Source organism: Megalobrama amblycephala, linkage group LG4 (assembly GCF_018812025.1).
Source record: "Megalobrama amblycephala isolate DHTTF-2021 linkage group LG4, ASM1881202v1, whole genome shotgun sequence".
In the NCBI taxonomy this organism is placed as follows: domain Eukaryota; kingdom Metazoa; phylum Chordata; class Actinopteri; order Cypriniformes; family Xenocyprididae; genus Megalobrama; species Megalobrama amblycephala.
Genome location: NC_063047.1, coordinates 15,093,775 through 15,113,300, shown reverse-complemented (window position 1 = coordinate 15,113,300; position 19,526 = coordinate 15,093,775). Strand labels below are relative to the sequence as shown.

The 19,526-nt window shown below is 35.7% G+C and overlaps 2 protein-coding genes across 3 annotated transcripts in view; both read right to left on the bottom strand.

Annotated features, from left to right (window-relative positions):
* Positions 1-2,307: 2,307 nt before the first annotated feature.
* Positions 2,308-5,805, bottom strand: si:dkey-220k22.3 (uncharacterized protein LOC796870 homolog). Of its 2 annotated transcripts, XM_048187877.1 has the most exons (4): positions 5,592-5,805; positions 5,151-5,184; positions 4,172-4,231; positions 2,308-3,941 (listed from the first exon to the last, which is right to left on the bottom strand). In XM_048187877.1, exons 1-4 carry the CDS (start codon positions 5,691-5,693, stop codon positions 3,526-3,528), a joined length of 612 nt encoding a protein of 203 aa, XP_048043834.1. In that variant the 5' UTR covers positions 5,694-5,805; the 3' UTR covers positions 2,308-3,525. The 2 variants fall into 2 exon arrangements, with proteins under 2 accessions (XP_048043834.1, XP_048043836.1); XM_048187879.1 differs by lacking the exon at positions 5,151-5,184 and having other exon boundaries at positions 5,592-5,712.
* A 7,183-nt stretch (positions 5,806-12,988) lies between these two features.
* Positions 12,989-19,526, bottom strand: part of si:dkey-220k22.1 (multiple epidermal growth factor-like domains protein 9) — an 83,608-nt gene continuing 77,070 nt past the window's right edge. Inside the window, exons 5-6 of the mRNA XM_048187823.1 lie at positions 17,113-17,382; positions 12,989-15,080 (exon numbers count right to left, since the gene is read on the bottom strand). Coding sequence (XP_048043780.1) covers positions 14,638-15,080; positions 17,113-17,382 — 713 coding nt within the window. The 3' untranslated portion in view covers positions 12,989-14,637. The remainder of the gene's footprint in view (positions 15,081-17,112; positions 17,383-19,526) is intronic.

Here is a 19,526-nt window from a genome sequence, read left to right as displayed (position 1 = left end):
ATTCTTGGGGTCTTATTTTTCCAATAGAATTTAGTGACAATTGAATCTAGTGATTTAAACCAGGTGAGGGTGGGTAGTGCTGGGGTCATTGTAAATAAATAGTTTAATTTATGGAGTATAGTCATTTTAATTACTGATATTCTGCCCATAATGGATAGTGGTAAATTCATCCAGCGATGCAGGTCATCATTTATTGTTTTAAGTAATGGAGTAAAGTTGAGTCCAAACAGCTCTGACAGCCTGGGGGAAACCTTAATGCCTAAGTATGTGATATAGTTGGTGCACAAAGGAATAGGTGGTGTCTGGGGTGTCACATCCAAGCTATTGGAATGTAATGAAAGTATGGCTGATTTACTCCAGTTGATAAGAGTATTCAGAGATATTTGAGAATGAATCAATGAGTTTAATGGTTTCTTGTAATGATGATGTGGGGTCTTGTAAATATAGTAATATGTCATCAGCGTAAAGACTAATTTAAAGAGCGTAAAGACCCCCAACACATTCATAATCATTACTTATGCCGGTGCTTTGCAGCAAGATTATGCGCGAGCTTGAGCGCGGAATGTGCTATATATATCACCTAGGTTATTAAAGGATGATTTAGTATGCTATTGTTATATTAATTAATTTAATATAAACGTTCGACTAAGCGATTAATGCTCTAAATGAACGACTACTAGAAAAATCTTTAGTCGGGGGCAGCTCATGGCACAACTGCTCTACTTTAAAATAAAATGCTGTGACATTACGAAAAGAGCCACAGCTGCAAATCACGTCATGCATGCGTAACGAGTCAAATGTTTTTTTTATTTCATTTGTTGCTTTTATTATCAACTTTTTTTATTAAATAAAACACATAACCTGTATATAATTGCTGAAAAAATGTGGGGGTGTTTTGGTCTTTCTTGGGGGTGCTGGAGCACCTGCTAGCCCCTCCCTAGCGCCGCCCATGACATCTGATATGCTGCTGCCACTGCATAGGATAAAGGCAGACTGCAGCGTGTTATTCACTCTGCGGAGAAGGTGACTAGCTGTAGTTTGCCATCTCTCCATATGACGAACTACACTTCAAGGACTCTAAGGAGGGCAGTTAAGATCGTGGCCGATCACTCTCACCCTGGACATAAACTTTTTGAGGTTCTCCCTTCGGGCAGAAGACTGCGGTCTATAAAGACAAAAACCTCACGCCACAAAAACTGCTAGTGGCCTTATTAATACTGCTTCATATGTATTAGGCTACAGCTACACTAAACACACATTAATCAGATTGCACTTTTTAAACTGTGTATTCTTATCATAGGCATATTTCATTATTATTTATGTTATCTAAATTGTTACTCTTCTTTTTATTTCTTAATTCTTTTTAAAGCACCTGCATACCAAAGCAAATTCCTTGTAAATGTTGTGCTTGGCAATAAAGTGGATTCTGATTCTGATTAATTTACAGTAATTTAGTTCTTTATTTATTTCTGAGCTCTTCATGGTAAAAGGGTAAATGCATTTTCCTTAACGTATTACCATTCATCCATCCATCCATCCATCCATCCATCCTCTGAAGGGTTGCGGGACGTTGGAGTATATCGGGCCGAATAGTGTGAGCAAATACATTTATTAGCTTATTTATTTTTAGTCATAGCAGTTACAAAACGTGATTTGTTCATTCATAATTTCTTCATTAACAACACGTTGAAGCCTAAATTCACAACATGACTCAACTGAAACCTTTTTAACTTCAGACTTGACTCAACTCTGCTGCGTCAGTTTTAAAATCTCTGCCACAAGGGGGCAGTACTTACCGCTACATCTCGCCCTAAATCAAATAAATCAGCCCTTCTCGTTTGCTGTACTTCAGGACCTGATGTATAAATATTAAACATCCTTATTCAGGACCCAGATTTTACATGGAAAATTACCCAACATTCTGGTTCCCGGAATGTTAGTGCATGGCTGTAAATAAACAAACAAAACTAAATACAACCATTAGTTGTTATAATTATTGTATAAATTCGTATTAGGTTGTCACACAAAGATCTCCTGAAATGTCTTTTGTGTTTTTGAGCTGCTGCTCTCTATAATTTTCAAAACAAGAAAAATAAAGCACAGTAAGGTCAGAATAGGCTAAAAATAAAATAAAAAATAAAGCTCAGATGACAGCAACACAAGCAAGACATTTTTTTTGTGTGATATTATTGTCTATTTGTGACATTTACATAGCCATTCATTAAACATCTAACACAAGCAACATTTTTTCTCGAGTATATTTATGTGTGGTGTACTAATGTGCTTACAAAATATCTGAGGCATGGAGAAGGAGCTACAGCATATGACTTTATTTATAATTAATAGTTTAAATAAAAATATTACAAATTGCATATAAATATAATATTGCTTATATATTTGAGAACAGTAAAACGTAGTCAATTGAAATCACTCAGCGTGAACAGTTACCTTAAGTATAAACACAAGTATAAGGGCTTATCTGTGAAAGAATACAAAAGAAAAAGAAATACTTTAAGAAAAAGAATGGCTGGCTAGGGTCATTTGATTATCATAAATGGTATTTTCCTGACTGAAAAACAAACAAACAAACAAACAAACAAACAAACAAACAACAACAACAACAACAAAAAAAACATTCCACTGTCTCATTAAAACAGCTCATGTGGTTCAGTTTTATATGGCTTGCTTGACTGATTGGATTAGTGTGGTAATTTATGTGAAAACTATTCCATGACATTCATGAACAAATAAGTGCTTCTATGGCTGGATGAAAACTGGCACCACATCCTATCAAGAATTTGTAAGTTGTTTTCAAATTTAAAATGTCGATTGCTTGTCTTGGAAAAAGAAAAAAAAAAGCCCATATTTACACAATAAAGTGTTGCTTAGCTTTTTTATGACACGCTGAGCATTTATATCAAAAACTGATATGTTGCTGTTATGAGGTTTTTTACATTCAGCTGTCGATGATTAAAATACTACATGATTATATTTATACACGAACATACATTTCACTGAAAAATACCCACTTGCTCAAAATTAGCTTACTATTTCTGTTTGGTAAAACAATGTTTGTTTGCAGGCAGCTATGACATATTTTCTGAAGCCTACGTAATACATGAGAATCTTCAAAGTCAGTGCTCACAAACCATATATCATGCCCTTTTTCATATTGACTCATACAAAAACTGAAACACAACAAACTTAACTCATATATCGGTTGAGAGGAAAATGTGTCATGCTTCTGAGAAGATCATGAGATGTGATCTTCATATTTCGAAAGGAAGAAGAAAAAACACCAAGAAAGTATCATAACCCCCACGCAATCCTTGTTAATGTCAAGAGCATTTCCTAGTATGACAGCTGGAAAATCTCAGGTGTTCTAGCAGCTGATCTTGAGACTGTGTCATATTGAAATGTCACAATTAAAGCTAACAAGAATTTAAGCTGCCATTGTAAAAACTGGACATGGTCCATGGATATAACCGATCATTTATGCAATATTTATTGCCCATGCTCCACAGTCTACCAGTCGTCTGCCCATTTTATGATAGTGATGAAGGTGGAGAAGGGTCGTGCATTATAGTTCACCAAATTGCTTGGATATGCTCTGACTGATAACTGGTTTGTCGATTGCATGTACATCAGAAGGAAAGTGTTGAGCTTTGCATCTATAGACGTGTTGCCATTCACCACCCGAGTGTCATGTGCGGCTGTAAAAATCTCCGTTTTCTCACCATAATTGAGTTCCACTAAAAGATTGAGTTTTTCAGTATCCTTCTGTGGCTTTAGCTCAAAGTTCGCCTGTACGTAGACCAGGTAAACCCCTTTCTCTCGTACAACTATCCACGTTCTGTTTTGGTCCAGAATGCTCTCACCCCGACTCTTGTGGGCCTCCCACTCATCATCCCAAACCAAACGGTTATCTGTGTGATTGCAAGCTTGGGGTGGTGGGGAAAAAAACAGAAAAAATTAAAACAAAGATATAGATGAACATGTAGCCAAAATTCTCATTATGGACTCAGAAAATGTTATGTAACTTTAGCTACAGTATGTAATTTTAACATAATGTTTTTAACAACAAATGTGATGTTTATGTGAAACCATTTTCTTATAAAGACAAAAACATGTTTTTACATAAATATATTTTGAAACAAATGTTACTATTCACCTTTTAGAAGCCATTTTTCTTGAGAGACTTGATGTCTGAACATACTTTCTATTGTGGAGTCTGTCAGAAAAAAATGAAAGAAAAACATCTGTAAGATTACCACCACTGAACGAACGCGGATTCAAAAACACTTAAAAGACACTAAAAGTCCAACTGACAGCTGAACAGGAAGCTGACCTCAAAAATGCATTTAGACAAACGCACAGCGAGACGGCGCGGATCCCCACCCAAACAGCAAACTCCCACAAACACACGCGCAATAAAACACAGCTGTCTGTTATATAGGTCTCGTTACACTATAATACATTTGAATGGAGATTATTCTTACAGTAAAAGTTTTTCGAACACCTGCTATTTAGTTTTCTTTTTTTAGAATACAGTGGCGGCTCATATCAGCTTGCCAGTTTTATCGTTGGATTTATTTTATTGACTCCAAAACGCAGTAATTCATAATAAATTGTGTTTAAATGGCTCAGAAAATGTTCGCTTTTTCATGTAAACGAATTGTTTAGGTGCTTTGTGAGTGGTTATTGGTATCAAATAATAACCTTGGTGCGAGTTATCGGTTGTTTGAACTCTCTCGAAGTCAAAACAAGGGGTATTCGTAGCCTAAACGTTGTGTATCGCTTAAAACGTTTAATAGGGGTTTGCTTCAAACGCATTAGTAGCGACAAAATTTAGATTAAGAACTAGTATGACCAAGTTAGCCAAAGGGCAATAAGTACCTTTCCGTATCAAATTAGACTAATTTATGTATTTATGTAGACTAACTGACTTAAAGTTATTAAGTCTTAAAGAAAAAAAAAAAAAAAAAATGACTTAAGACAGTCTAGCAGTTTATGCAACCGGTTTATGCAAGTCTTCATTAACTTTTTGCTAATTTTGCTAGAGGCACCAAATGACCATTGGCAATGCCATCCTATCGTCGACGAAGACGAAGAAGAAGAAACGTATAGAATATCTATTAGGATAAACTTACCATTCACGTTTTTAATTCTTTGGCATCCAGACACCTGTTGAAGTTACGGTAAGACATGTCACTATGTCATGCATATTTCAAGAGTAGATTGCACAGAAGCAGTTATTTACAAACACGCCCTCTGCAACTCGACCCCTGAATTAATGTTCACATCAAATGCTGGAGAAAGCCCTTAGCTGAAAAACAAGGAAGTGTTTCTCAGCCTATGAAGCATTATGTAAGCGAACTAAGATAGGATAAACTTTTTTCTCACTTTTTTTTCTTCTTCTTTTAAACAGCGTATGGTAAATTATCGATTGTACTAGCCTGTTATTAATCTAAATCACCCCAGTACAAACAGAGATATCCTTCAAAATGTCCTACAGAATCTTGAACACCGCGTCTAGCCTACTTATTGGCCAAAATCTGCAATTCTAAGGCTGTAGATCCAGTTATATTTACCTTCGACATGAAGATATATGTCAAGCATGTTGCGATTAAAATGAGGACCAAAGCTATCGATGTCCAGATAATATGCGCTCTAGCTGCGCGTGCTGTATCCATGCCTGCTCCTCAAGATGCTGAAATAACTGCAGTTTCACACTAGAAAAGCCTCTTGTAGTACCGGATGAAGTTGACGACTGTAATGAGATACCCGTCTCCCACGCATTCAACAGTGCGCTATTAACTCCACATCACCTGTGGGTGAGATGAGGGTGGAAGTGATCATGGTGACAGTAAACGCGTAGCTTTCACTATGTAAAGGTTGCTTGCATGTATTTCACTGATTTCTTGTTGTAATCTAGGCCAACATCTTGTTTCATTTTATTAGCACTGTTTGTAATTTCATTCATTAATTTAATCGTCTCGCATCAGAGGCTACTTGTCTGGAGAGTCAATGAAACAGAACGCTAAGAAAATAAGGAGCTCTGGTTGGTGTATAATGGAGGCCAGTACGTTCTGAAATGGTACCATGTGTATGGACAAGGAATTGTTATATTTGGGAAGGAAGTTTGTGGACAAGGATGTTGAATCATCTTTAATTCTTAAGGTCCCAACAAGTGAATACAAATCTTAAAGGGATCGTTCACCCAGAAATGAAAATTCTGTCATCACTTACTAATGCAATTCCAAACCTGCACTCAAAAGAAGAAATTTTGAAGAATGTCTTCCCTGACAATGAATGGAGATCTCAAAAGGATGCAATAATTACTGTAAATGTAAGAAAGTAGTCTGCTTGTGTATAGCAATATATTTGTCCTGCGGATAGTTTTTTTTCCCTTAAAGATTGCGTAAGACCTAAAAGTCATTATTGAAAAATTGGTCGTATCTTGGCACATTCATTACAAGATGCAGCGATATCAGGTTTGTAAAAAAGAACTCAGTTTAACCTAATTTGTTGTATTATATTTTAGTGAAATGTTTCATCCATTCATTGAATTCACATTTCTCAAATTCAACTTTTTGAATGATCCGGTCAAAGCTGTTAACCCCTTACTAGAGGATATGATTAGTGAATAATAACTTAAATTCCAACTGTTCCTCACATAAAGCCATCAAATGGCTTCAGAAGACTTAAAAAAGTGATTTTGCATCAATCTTCAACACCATAGTCATTGCTTGAAAACCACTGACCACTGACCAGGTCTTCTCCATTTGTATTCTGCAGAATAAAATGTGACATACAGGTTTGGAATGACATGAAGTTGTGTGAACGATGACAATCTTTGAATTTTTGGGTGAACTATCCCTTTAACAGCACATACACACCACAAGTACTTTAGAGACCACCCATTTGGTATTTTCCCTCAATGTTGACTGGAAGTCATAGAAATATCAGTAATCAATCACGCAAACAAGGTCACCACATGTATATACATGTGCTCCCATTGGGTGTGGGTGTTAGCAGAAGCCTCAGCAAAAGTCTTTATGCACTGTGCATGTTTAGGTTTTGCTGGGCGCTTTAGGGACATGCAACCTGTTTGTGAGCATCTCACTGTTGATTCAGACACAGATTATGTTTTTCCAGTTATATATATATATATATATATATATATATATTTATATGACTCATTTTATCGGTTACTCTATTTACTGAACTCACAAGTTAAATTTCCAAAAGAGGGCAGTTTCCCAGATGATATCAAAGTTAGTAAAAGAAAATGCCCGCAAACGTCTTCCATTTCGAAGGCCTACATGGCTCTATGATGCCACAATGACATCAAATTCCACTCGTCAGCACTCTATTGGCTAAATGCTGTTGATTTCCGGCATCATTTACTGCACTGATTTAAATGTTTCGGGATTTTTGATGTGCAATAATGATTCACATTTCTTTCTTTTTTCATTACTGATTACCCTAGAGAAGTAACCGACTTGTTATATGATTTTAAAGAGGACAATGATCTTTATTTATTCACCGGGAATGATAAAGCTCAAAATTAAAAGAGGACCACATTCTACCAACATCCAAGTTATTCATATCGAATTGTTCTCATAAATTGTTTTTTTTCCAGTGTCACTGCAGGGATTAAGGGATGATCTTGACAAGAACCTCAACATCTCTCTCTGTGTCATGGCAATTGCATTTCCAGGAAGACAAGAAAGACACAGGAAAGACTCTCACTACAACAGTTAGTTTCCACTTCAAGTGCTCTCCATTAGCTAAATGGAAAAATGCAGTGTTAACTGGGACGGGAGATCAGTGAAAATCAGTCATGTTTTGAATCACTCCCACAGTGAATCTGTTACGTGTTTACAATATCGCAAATATAATCAACACTATCATCATATTTCTGTATGACACTTCAAGATTTTTTATACAAGGGAGCAGGTGACAAATGCAGGGGTGGACTAATGTAGCACCCCTTTTTATGGTTTCAAAGGTTATAATTTCTCCATTAAACATGGTTTCTGTGAAAAATGACTAACAATAATGAGGTCTGAGATTAAGAACACGCTAAAAGTTACATATAAAATGTTTTATCCAATTGTATTTAACACCATAAACTTGCAACAGTCAAAGAAGAAGTCTCTTTTATCTAATGTCCTCTCTCAGGTAGATTAGATGTTAGTACCAGCTCTGTTGAAATCAAAATGCAAAAGATGATGAGCACTGGCTGATGAGTGCCACCCACTGCTGAGCTCTCAGACGTTTTTGCTTGGTCTTTAACCAGGCCTTACATGAACGGCTGCAATATTTCCCCTCTCACTAAAAACAAAAAACAAAAAAACAATTAATTTAACTATTATTCCTTAAAAACAAACAAATATATATTAGGGTTCTGGCAAAAAGAGGAAGATGACAAAGACTGAGTTGTTTTGCTGATTCATCTCCAAGATTTTTTTTTTATTTGCTTCTAAAATCTTCTCTGAATAAAAGGAAAAATGAATGAAAGTATGTAAAGTGACTCAGATTTGTGATATTTGTTAGCATGTATGACCCCTTAATGGATACCCAGAAGGTGTAGGCGATTGCAGGAATATTCCCCAAGCTATCTACCCCTGACCTTTGAGAAGTGTACAAATTAAAGTTGTGAACATTTATGTGGGTGGGGGGCTTTTGTTATTCTCCACTGGATTGTTTTTCAGGATTACATGAAAGCAAATTATTCACCTCAGTTTTCAACATCAACAACATCCAGAAGAAACGTCTCGATATGGAGATTGTGTCATCCTGTATTTGTGATCACACATTCACTCTGTATGGTAAAACTCTAGACGTTTGGAATATGACTCAATGACAAGTCACCTTGGGGTAACCACAACTAGGTATAGATTATATAGAAAATATTTATATTACATTTTTGTAATGTTAAGAAATCTAGGAGTTGTGCGTAGGCTTTTAAATCAAAAATTCTTTTGTGGCGTTTATCACCAACCATTTTGCTCAAAAGAAATGGACAAGATCACACAAGAACATAACAGATCTTAGGTCAGTCACCAGCATATTGCTCAATCAAACTTAAAATAGTTGCCTCATGCAGCTTCATGTTTCATGTAAGGGAGGAGGTCTGTAAATATTTGAAATGATACCTTATATGATACAAAACGTCTGTACTCAGGCGCTCGTTAAATTTAACTGAATGTAACACGATTCTGACAGACATAATGGCATCAGAAACACAACCTTAGATGAAAGTGATGATTATACTGAACAGAAAAAAGAAACTGATCTGAGAAATAATGTAAATGTAAAAAAGGAGTTATGTTTTAACCTTTGATATTTGTGGTCTCACTAAAGGAACATGCGAAACTGAAGTGAACATATACGTACATAAAAAAAAAAAAAATGTATGCACTTGCTGCTAATTTGCAAAATGCTCATGCATTTTGATAAATGTAGGCATTTAGTTTAGTTTGAAAAATTGAATAATGATATAAATAAACAATGAATAATGAATATTAAAGGTGCCGTAGAACCAGTTTTTACAAGATGTAATATAAGTCTAAGGTGTCCCCTGAATGTGTCTGTTAAGTTTCAGCTCAAAATACCCCATAGATTTTTTTAAATAAATTTTTTTAACTGCCTATTTTGGGGCATCATTAACTATGCACTGATTCAGCGCGCAGCCCCTTTAAATCACGCGCTCCCTGCCCCCCGAGCTCTCGACTATAATACAGTGTATTTACAAAGTTCACACAGCTAATATAACCCTAAAATGGATCTTTACAAGATGTTTGTCATGCATGCTGCATGCATGCGTCGGATCATGTGAGTATAGTATTTATTTGGATGTTTATATTTGATTCTGAATGAGTTTGATAGTGCTCCGTGGCTAAAGCTAACATTACACACTGTTGGAGAGATTTATAAAGAATGAAGTTTAAAAATGAAAATAGCGACGGCTCTCTTGTCTCCGTGAATACAGTAAGAAACGATGGTAACTTTAACCACATTTAACAGCACATTAGCAACATGCTAACGAAACATTTAGAAAGACAATTCACAAATATCACTAAAAATATCATGTTATCATGGATCATGTCAGTTATTATTGCTCCATCTGCCATTTTTCGCTATTGTCCTTGCTTGCTTACCTAGTCTGATGATTCAGTTCTGCACAGATCCAGACATTAACACTGGCTGCTCTTGTCTATACCTTGAACATGGGCTGGCATATGCAAATATTGGGGGCGTACACATTAATGATCCCGACTGTTACATATCAGTCGGTGTTATGTTGAGATTCGCCTGTTTTTCGGAGGTCTTTTAAACAAATGAGATTTACACAAGAAGGAGGAAGCAATGGAGTTTGAAACTCAATGTACTGTATGTCTTTTCCATGTACTGAACTCTTGTTATTCAACTATGCCAAGGTAAATAAAATTTTTGATTCTAGGGCACCTTTAAACAGAATTCTAGTTAAAGAAATACATCTAAATTACACAATATAATAATACAAATTGTATACAGGCCTGTATTTTTTGTTGGGATGTCATAATAGCAACAGACTATGAATTCAGATTAAATGAGTTTGGACAACTGGACTTTAGGTTATGATGAATAATGTAGATGTTTAAAATGTAATTTTAATTAAATAACCCAACTAATTATAATTTTATATATATATATATATATATATATATATATATATATATATATATATATATATATATATATATATATATATATATATATACAGGGTATCTGCAGATATGAACAAGTTAAATTTAAGACTTTTTAAGACCTTTTTAATACCACCTTACATGAAATTTAAGACCAAACCTGCGATGGAAACACACACACACACACACACACACACACACATATATATATATAATATATATATACACACATATACATACATACATATCAGGCATGTGATTAGCTAGAGATAAAAAAGCAGGAAAGTCTGACCACGCACCCGAACCACATCCCGGCACCTTTTTTTTAAAAAAATATATATTTTATCACATTAAAAGCTATGTCATATTTTAATAATACATACTATTGTTCTGTAAAAAATAAAAAGGAGCATTTAATAATTACGACAATAATTAATATAATATAATATAATATACTAAATGTATTAATAGAATTGTTAATATTAAAGTACCTGCGAAATGTTTGGAAACAATTATTGATTTTAAAATAAGTCCCTTCTGCTCACAAGGGCCGCATTTATTTGATCAGTAAAATACAGTAAAAACAGCAACATTGTGAAATATTCTTACAAATAAAAAAAAGTTTTCTATATTTTATAAAATGTAATTTATTCCTGTGATCATTTTCAGCATCATTACTCCAGTCTTCAGTGTCACATCATGATCCTTCAGAAATCATTACAATTTGATTTGATGCTCAAGAAACATTTCTGATTATTATCAATGTTGAAATGTTGTGCTGCTTCATATTTTTGTGGAAATTGTGATATTTGTTAGTTTTCTTTGAAAAATAGGAAGTTCAATGAACAGCATTTATTTGAAATTATATTACATGTATTTATCAAATATAGTATTTATAAAGTATTAAATAGAAATATTCTGTAACATTTTAATTGTCTTCACTCTTCACTCACTTTATCACTTTAAAGTATGACGAATTAAAGTATTAATTTTTCTATTTTTTAAATCTTACCACAAATGTTTAAATTGGATTTCCACAAAAATTAAGCAGCAAGAACTGCGTTTTAACATTGATAATATAAATAGTATAATATAGTATAGTATAATATAATATAAAAATCAGAATTTCTGAATAATCATGTGACACTGAAACTTCTCTTTGTAAACAACAGAATTATAAACGATTCTAATGACTAATATTGCGTTCCCAAATCCAAATTTAAACGTCACAAACAAAGTAGCATTTACAGTTAATCGAAAATGAAAACACTACTGCTACAGCAAGCATGCAGCGCGTCAGACTATTATTTATATAATTACATCACAGCCGTTGCAAATTATATATTAAATTCTCACCACCATTCATAAAAAAAGTTACCGAACACGTTTCAGCGCTGATTCTACTCGCATTTGGCGCGTTGAACCATTTGAACTCTTTTAGGGACCGTTCATATGTCGCGTCTAAAAACGCATGGAAAACGCGTCGGCGCCGCTTTCTCCTTTCCAAAGCGCTCGGGCGCTGCGGTGGCGTCTGCCGTTACTAAGCAACCATGAGCTGCGCTTTCCATGACGAGTTTGTTTCCGCAAAGGATATATGGATTTCCAGCACCGAAAATCACTTGCAGTAGCTTTGCCACAGCAGATTTATTTAAAAATGTGTATCCGTGTACAGCTCTGATCAGATATTCCTACATCTTTGCTGACCTTTGTCCTGCAGATGGCGCAGCGCGGCGCTGGACCGTATTAGAAAACATAAAACATTTTTGCGGTAATGCAACGAAAAATATTTAAGACCTATCGAATCTGAATTTAAGACATTTTAAGACTTTTTAAGGCCTTTTATTAGGAAAAATATATTTAAGACTTTTTAAGACTTTAAGGACCCGCGGATACCCTGATATAATACATTTTATTAGTGAATAATAAAAAAAAAAAAAAAAAAAAAAAAACACCATGCCCTCTGCCCAAATCTATTGGGTGTCTAACCCTGAGTGTGTCTAACTTTTCATTTTCAAATTCCCATATTAACAAATAAACATTCAAAATGTTAGCATCCAACATAAAATAGATTTACAATGTCTCAAACACAACTGAACATCTTTCAAAGATCTGATGCCACTGCCCTGACATAATTTACTTGTGAATTTCACAAGTGCTTTTTGTGTTCAGGATAAATCAAATGGTCAGGTGCGGTCCAATGGCTGGAACTACATGGCACAACAATATATTAACAATAATAATAATATGAATATGAATAATAATGATAATAATGATAATAATGAAAGCACAAATTATAGTAAAACTTTTATTGAAATCTTTCACAGAGCTATTGTGAATGTGGTGCACCATGCATACTGCACAATGCATACAATGTAAGATTAAGACACCATTACGACGACAGTCTCTATGTGCGGCAACTAGTATGTTGGACACAAAATTTGTCGCCACATGTACCAATTTAATAGCAGCCTTCTCAAGACAACCATTCTGTACATCTAATATTTACATGGTTTTGTACCAATACACCCTGGGAAAAGACTGTGAAAGTGGGGAGGGAGCTAAAATTAGACATCCCAAGAGTCATTTGAGATACAGACAGAGATGAACTATTGCTCTTCAGTTCAGGTCATCTCCTACCAAGAACATACCAACCCTTTCATGTCTTTTACTGACATATATCCAACTCACTTAGTAATATATTAGATTACAACGCTCAGCACCCACACATATACCCACACACACAAACACATGCACTTAGTCACTCACTGAACCATTCGATCAACTTGTTTTAGCCTGTGCTACACAAATGGCAGTGATTAATTCTGTCCAGTACAGCTGTGAGAACCAACAGGCATTATTGCTCATCTGAAAGTATTTGTCCCCGTCCTCTGTGACAAACAAACTGTCCCTAAACCATGAATCTGAGAGAGGTTCGCCCAAATAAATTAGCCAAAACTGTTAAACTCTCCCAACATAAACTCTAAGACATACTGTTGTGTCAAGTCCACACAAGGCATGGCACCTTTCAACAGGTGGCCGGTGATAAGTCACAAAAGAAAAGCGGATTGACAATAAATTTCTGAAAATAAATAAAACAAGTAAAATTCCATACATTGTGAAACAGTCTTCTAAATCCTCTTTGTCGTTGTAAAACTGTGACAAGAAATAGCCAGACTCTATCCTCCTGAGACTGACACACAGATCCTCTTTGGCCTGATAAAAATAAATCATCCCTTCTTGTATTTCACTTCGGCAAGAAAGCCAAAAAAAAGAAGAAAAAGTTTATTCAGCATCTACCATTCAGTATTAGTTATTTCCATTGGATAATACACAGGCCTGGTCTCCATGTCAGGTCCAGTGTAATGGTGCCCCCTAAAGTAATGCACATGTAATAGCATGTGTGGTTTCCTTGTGCTGAAGCAACACTAAAATGGTGTGGTTTAAACAACAAAAACGATATCCATCCTGAGTTTGTTGAAAACGAACGTCCTCTCTGTGTATTTAAAACATCCACAGCATTTACAAAGAGAACGAGTGAATGGACGTTTGTAAATGTGCAAATAATGTTAATAAGCAGATGCATTCGATTGATCGAACCAGACATGCTTCACTGTCTAGTATTCTGTTAGCAAATTAGATTCTGCATCTCTTTCTTCAAAGCAAGACCACATGTTTCAGCTTTGGGTTGTAACATGTGGTCTTCAACAGGGCAGGATGTTTAGCTTGGCTTTTCAGTCAGATGCACTGCTTATGTTCTTTATTTACTACTGGCTCTTCTTGTTTTGGAGTGCTTGTGTGAGTGTTTTCATTATGTCTGAAGAGAAAAACAATGTCCTTTTTCATCGGCATAAAAACAAAAACGGGGGTCCACATATCCACAGGTCCACAATCTGCCCAGTGTCGATCCAGTGCCGGTGTAGCAGCCCAGCTTAAAAATCAGTTACACCTTATACAAACTACCAGGACCGGTTAAAGCAAGTTGTCCGTTGCCCACGTCACTAAGTTCATCCTCTAAAAGCCCTGATACATCTGCGTTCGGAATGCTGTCGTGATAGCTGCTGAAGCTAATGTTGTCCTCCTTCAGCTCGATGGTCCAGAACGGGGCGTTCAACTTGCGGTTTTGGTATTCCCTGTAAGTGTACACGCCACCCACCACCGCCAAGAGAAGTAGCACAACTATGATGATGACGGCCAGGATGATGATGTTGAACTGGTTCCATGGGAGCGGAGTCACCGTGGTAGTGGTGGTGTTAGTGGTGGAGCTGCCCAGGCTGCTAAGCAGGGTGGTAGAGGAGGTGGTGAATTGTGCTGTAGCATTGGGGCTGGAGGTCATGGTGGTGTAGTGAAACCAGTGGGTAGTGGTTGAAGGAGAAGTGTGGACGACTAAATAGAAGGCAAAAGAAAGAGAAGGAAAGTTTGAGAAAACACACATCTGAAATAATACCAAATATCCACAAAACAAAATGTAATTATACTCCAGTGACTTTCTAAGGGTATGGCGGGCAGAGCAGTGTTTCCTGCACCGCTGAATATGAGATGTGAATGTGAGTTTGCAGTCCTGTATTGAGAGTAATGAGATAAAAACGCTGTGTACTTTATATGGTCTTAGTATGCTGCATGCAAAAAAAAAAAAAAAAAAAACCCTGAACATTTCCAGTATAGTCTCATTCACAAACAAATGCCTCTCATGGTTCTTTTAATGAATCATTCAAAAAGTCTGACAAATCCTTTACTGAAATGCAAGATCTTCTTTTGTTAGTCACCTTGGATAGTATTTTCAGACAGATAACATTCCACACTAAAAGTTAACATCATTTAACTTTATTTATAGAGCACTTTAAAACAACCGAAGTAGACCAAAGTGCTGTACAGAAGAATATCACTGCCAGTGAACATTATAACAGTACTCTGCAAGCAGATGGCAATATAGGTTATAAATGAAAGATAGAGAGAACAAAAAAGAGAGTAAAAGAATAAAAAAAGGGTGAGAGCAGCAAGGCAGACCCATGTGGAGCCCTGATCTAGTGTAATGTAGAGAACAGATGCTGCGCACAGGAAGAAGATTCAAAGGCAAGAGCAATTCCATCTGTTCAGTAGAACAGGCAGTCAGACACACCTCAGCCATTCACCTCAGAAAACATCTTAGGTTTATTATTTATATACGATTATAGCATTTATTCATATTTTGAATGAGCTTTTATTTGTACATTTAGTAATTTTGTCAGTTTTATTAGTCTGTTTTTTTAAAAAATCTATAGAGCTTTAATTTATTTTTAAGTTTTAGTTTGTCATATTAGTACTCCAACTACTACTTACTTATTTATTTCAGTTACCAAGGCAACATTGTTTTTCATATAATATTTAAATTCTATTTTATTTCACCAAAAAGGGAAAGTTTTAGTTAACGATAACAACACTGTCATTATGGGAGAAGCTATTTTAAAGATTTTTCAACCATTGTTGGAAAGTCAGCATCATTTCCATTACAGTACCGTTATCATCGGTGAATGGCAACTTGGTTGTTCTGTAGAAGCAGAACATCTGGAACAGAGCTCAGACAGGTTAAAAAAAGAAGGATTTATTATCGTTGACTGAGTGGAAAGGTTACCGAAAAGAGAGAGTGGATTTGGCTGACTTACTGGAGTGATAAATCACTCTTTTCTTTCTCCTCTCTCTTTCATATATTCACCCTGTGGTCCTTGTTTATTGTTTGGCAGCCCAAGTCAGTCTGCCTGTGGGAATGTACGATCAGTTCTCTTTACAGTACACCACTGATAGAATCAGCAGCATACAGACGGATGTTGTGAGTCAGAACGCTGATCTGGGATTAGTCATTCTACAACACATCTTCTTTTCCCCTCTTTGAAAACCACACTCACTTAACATGTAAGATCTTTTTAATCACCCTTTAAAATAGGTGTTTAAAAACATTAATATCTCAAGTTCACTTCCTTCCTGTTCACACAGTATATACTGTATAGCTGTGTAACATCAAGGTCTTCATGACACATGATATATTCAACACATTGAAATACGGATCACAACTGAAACCGCATCAAACGCATGAGAAAGTGTGTCCACGAGAGAGAGTTAACCTGCGGGATCAGTTTCAAACTCTCTCAACTGGTTCACTTCACTTTTCTTCATTACACAGTCATGTAGAAGTGGCTCTAACTGCACTGATATATAATAGTTATAGAGTTACAGCTTCATCTTTAATTGAATTGTTGAAAATTATATGAATGAACACAATAAAATAAAAAAGAATTTTAAATACAACTTGCAATATATTAATAAATGACTGAATTGGCACAGCCCTAATATCCCAGACTGTAGCAAAAATGAATCCATTATTATCACTAGATTTTTTTTTTTTTACACATATTAGCCCAAACATTTTGGCTTTGGCTCTCACCTGTAGGAGTGCAGTTCCTGGCGAGGGCGTCCCCCGTGAATCCCTCTGCGCAGCGCTCGCAGTGCAGTCCCGTAGTGTTGTTGATGCAGCTCAGGCAGTGGCCCGTGTCCGGGTGACAGATCCGAGGTGATAAGCGGGGGTCTCCGTTCCCGCTGCAGTTACAGGGAAGGCAGATGCTGTCGGCGTTGTAGAAGCCATCACTACACTGCTCACAGTTGGGACCCTGGTACTCCGGCTTGCACTGGATACAGAAAGGCTGGCCACTTGAGTCTAAACACATATGGACACAAAGAAAATTTAGGGTGAATTAGAGGAACCAGACACACCTGCTAGTAAAAAAAGATATGTTCAGGTATGTCAAGTATATAAGACATTTTCACTGAAATTGCCAAATGACTTCTGCTAAGACTTTTAGAGACACAGAGTTCATTTGACCACCAGATGGCAGAATCTTTTAAGGATGCTGAAGGCAGTATTATGGGAAACTGAGGTCTTTGTTTATATTAGCATATATCAAGTTGTCAGATGAACTTGGCAACCTTCAATCATTCTAGAAATGTGTTATTTCCTTTGCATTTGACTGCAGACCAAGTTAATAACCAACAGGCAAAATCCAGGCTTTGAAAAGGTCTGATGATTTCTTAAGCCTAAGTGAAATGATGTGAAAACACTCTTCCCCATGCACACACACAAACTACAGCCTAAAGCCTTCAACAGCACATCTGCAACTAAAAGAAGAAAGTGGACAAACAAACTGTACAGTAAATAAAAACATTCACTTTGAAACCTGCTTTGCTTGAGGATAACACACACTGTAGATAAACATCTTTCTTTTTGTCTGATCACATAACTATGATGTTTGTCACATTAAAGGGTGAAAAAGATATATAAAATGTTTTAGAAATTTTAAAGCTGTCCACTAGGAATAGTGCTAAAACGCAAGATAACATGATTAATGCATAACTGTTGTTTTTCCATTTCTAACACACCTACCAGAAAAAACGTTGCTGTTCTGTATTCATTGGACAGAAATGTCACATGAAGGGTGTAAACCGAAAATAGATGTACAAAGTGGCTACTGCAATTAAACCACTTGCAACTAAATGTGACACCATAAAATCAGTATGATGATTATATGACTACTGGGAAAGTACTAAGGAACTACTGATTAATTTATAGTGTACTACTGTATATGTGTATTCTAAAGTACTTGATTGCAAATGGTGAGACAGATTATTTTCAAGAGCATTATCACATCGTGAGACATTTTAGTGTCTGACACTAAGCAAATTAGTAGCTCATTTGAAGTGATTACTTTTTGTGGAGGAAAAAGGAGAGATGAGCCAGAAGAGGCAATTTTTAAAGTCATTAATGAGCACAACAGATTCAACCAAACATGTTTTTCTCCCTTTTCCTTTTGGCAAAACTAATTGGCAGGCCAAGACAGAATCTTAAACTTTTTTTTTTTTTTTTTTTGCATTTTTTGCACTGATTTGGTGTGCACTCTTAGATAAAAACATTTAATAAAAAAAAAAAAAAAAAAAAAAAAAAAAAGTTTGGGGTCAGTAATATTTTTCAGTGTTTTTGAAATAAGTCTCTTCTGCTCACCAAGACTGTATTTATATACAGAATTTATACAGTATTTATATATATATAAATACAGAAAAAACTAATATTGTGAGATATTATTATAATTTAAAATAACTAAAATAAAATTTTTATTTTAATATTTTAAAATGTAATTAATCCCTGTGACGGCAAAGCTACATTTTAGCATACCATTCAGCATTCAGTATCACATGATCCTTCAGAAATTATTCAAATATGCTGATGTGATTTAGTGCTCAATAAACATTTATTATTATTATCATCTTCAATGTTGAAAACAGTTGTGCTGCTTATATATATTTCCCAGAACTCTGTATTGAATCAAAAGTTAAAAAGAACCGCACTTTCTTTAGCTATGTTTTGTAACATTATAAATGTTTTTACTGACAGTTTTAATCAACGTAATACATCCTTACTGAATACAATTATTCATTTCTTTAAAAGAAAACGGTACAGTCCCCAGTAGTGTAACGTACAACATTTTGCATGCCAGAGCGAGAGAGAACTGAGAAGGAGGAGGAGGAAATAAGAAAGGGACAGTTAAAGCAAAAACCATGTTGAGCCATAGAAAAAGAGTGAGCTAGAAGCAATAAGACAGACGGTATACAGTACCTGCTGTGAATCAAATATATCTAGCAGAGAGGCAGTTTTTATGTTACATACAGAGAAGGGCGGTGAATCAGGGAGTTCTATGACCCTCCTATCATCATTTGCCCAGATTCAGCACCTGCATACAGCTGACAGCAGGATATAAAACCCAAATCTCCAGGCACATGATGTGTATCCAGGGACTACTACACTAGAAG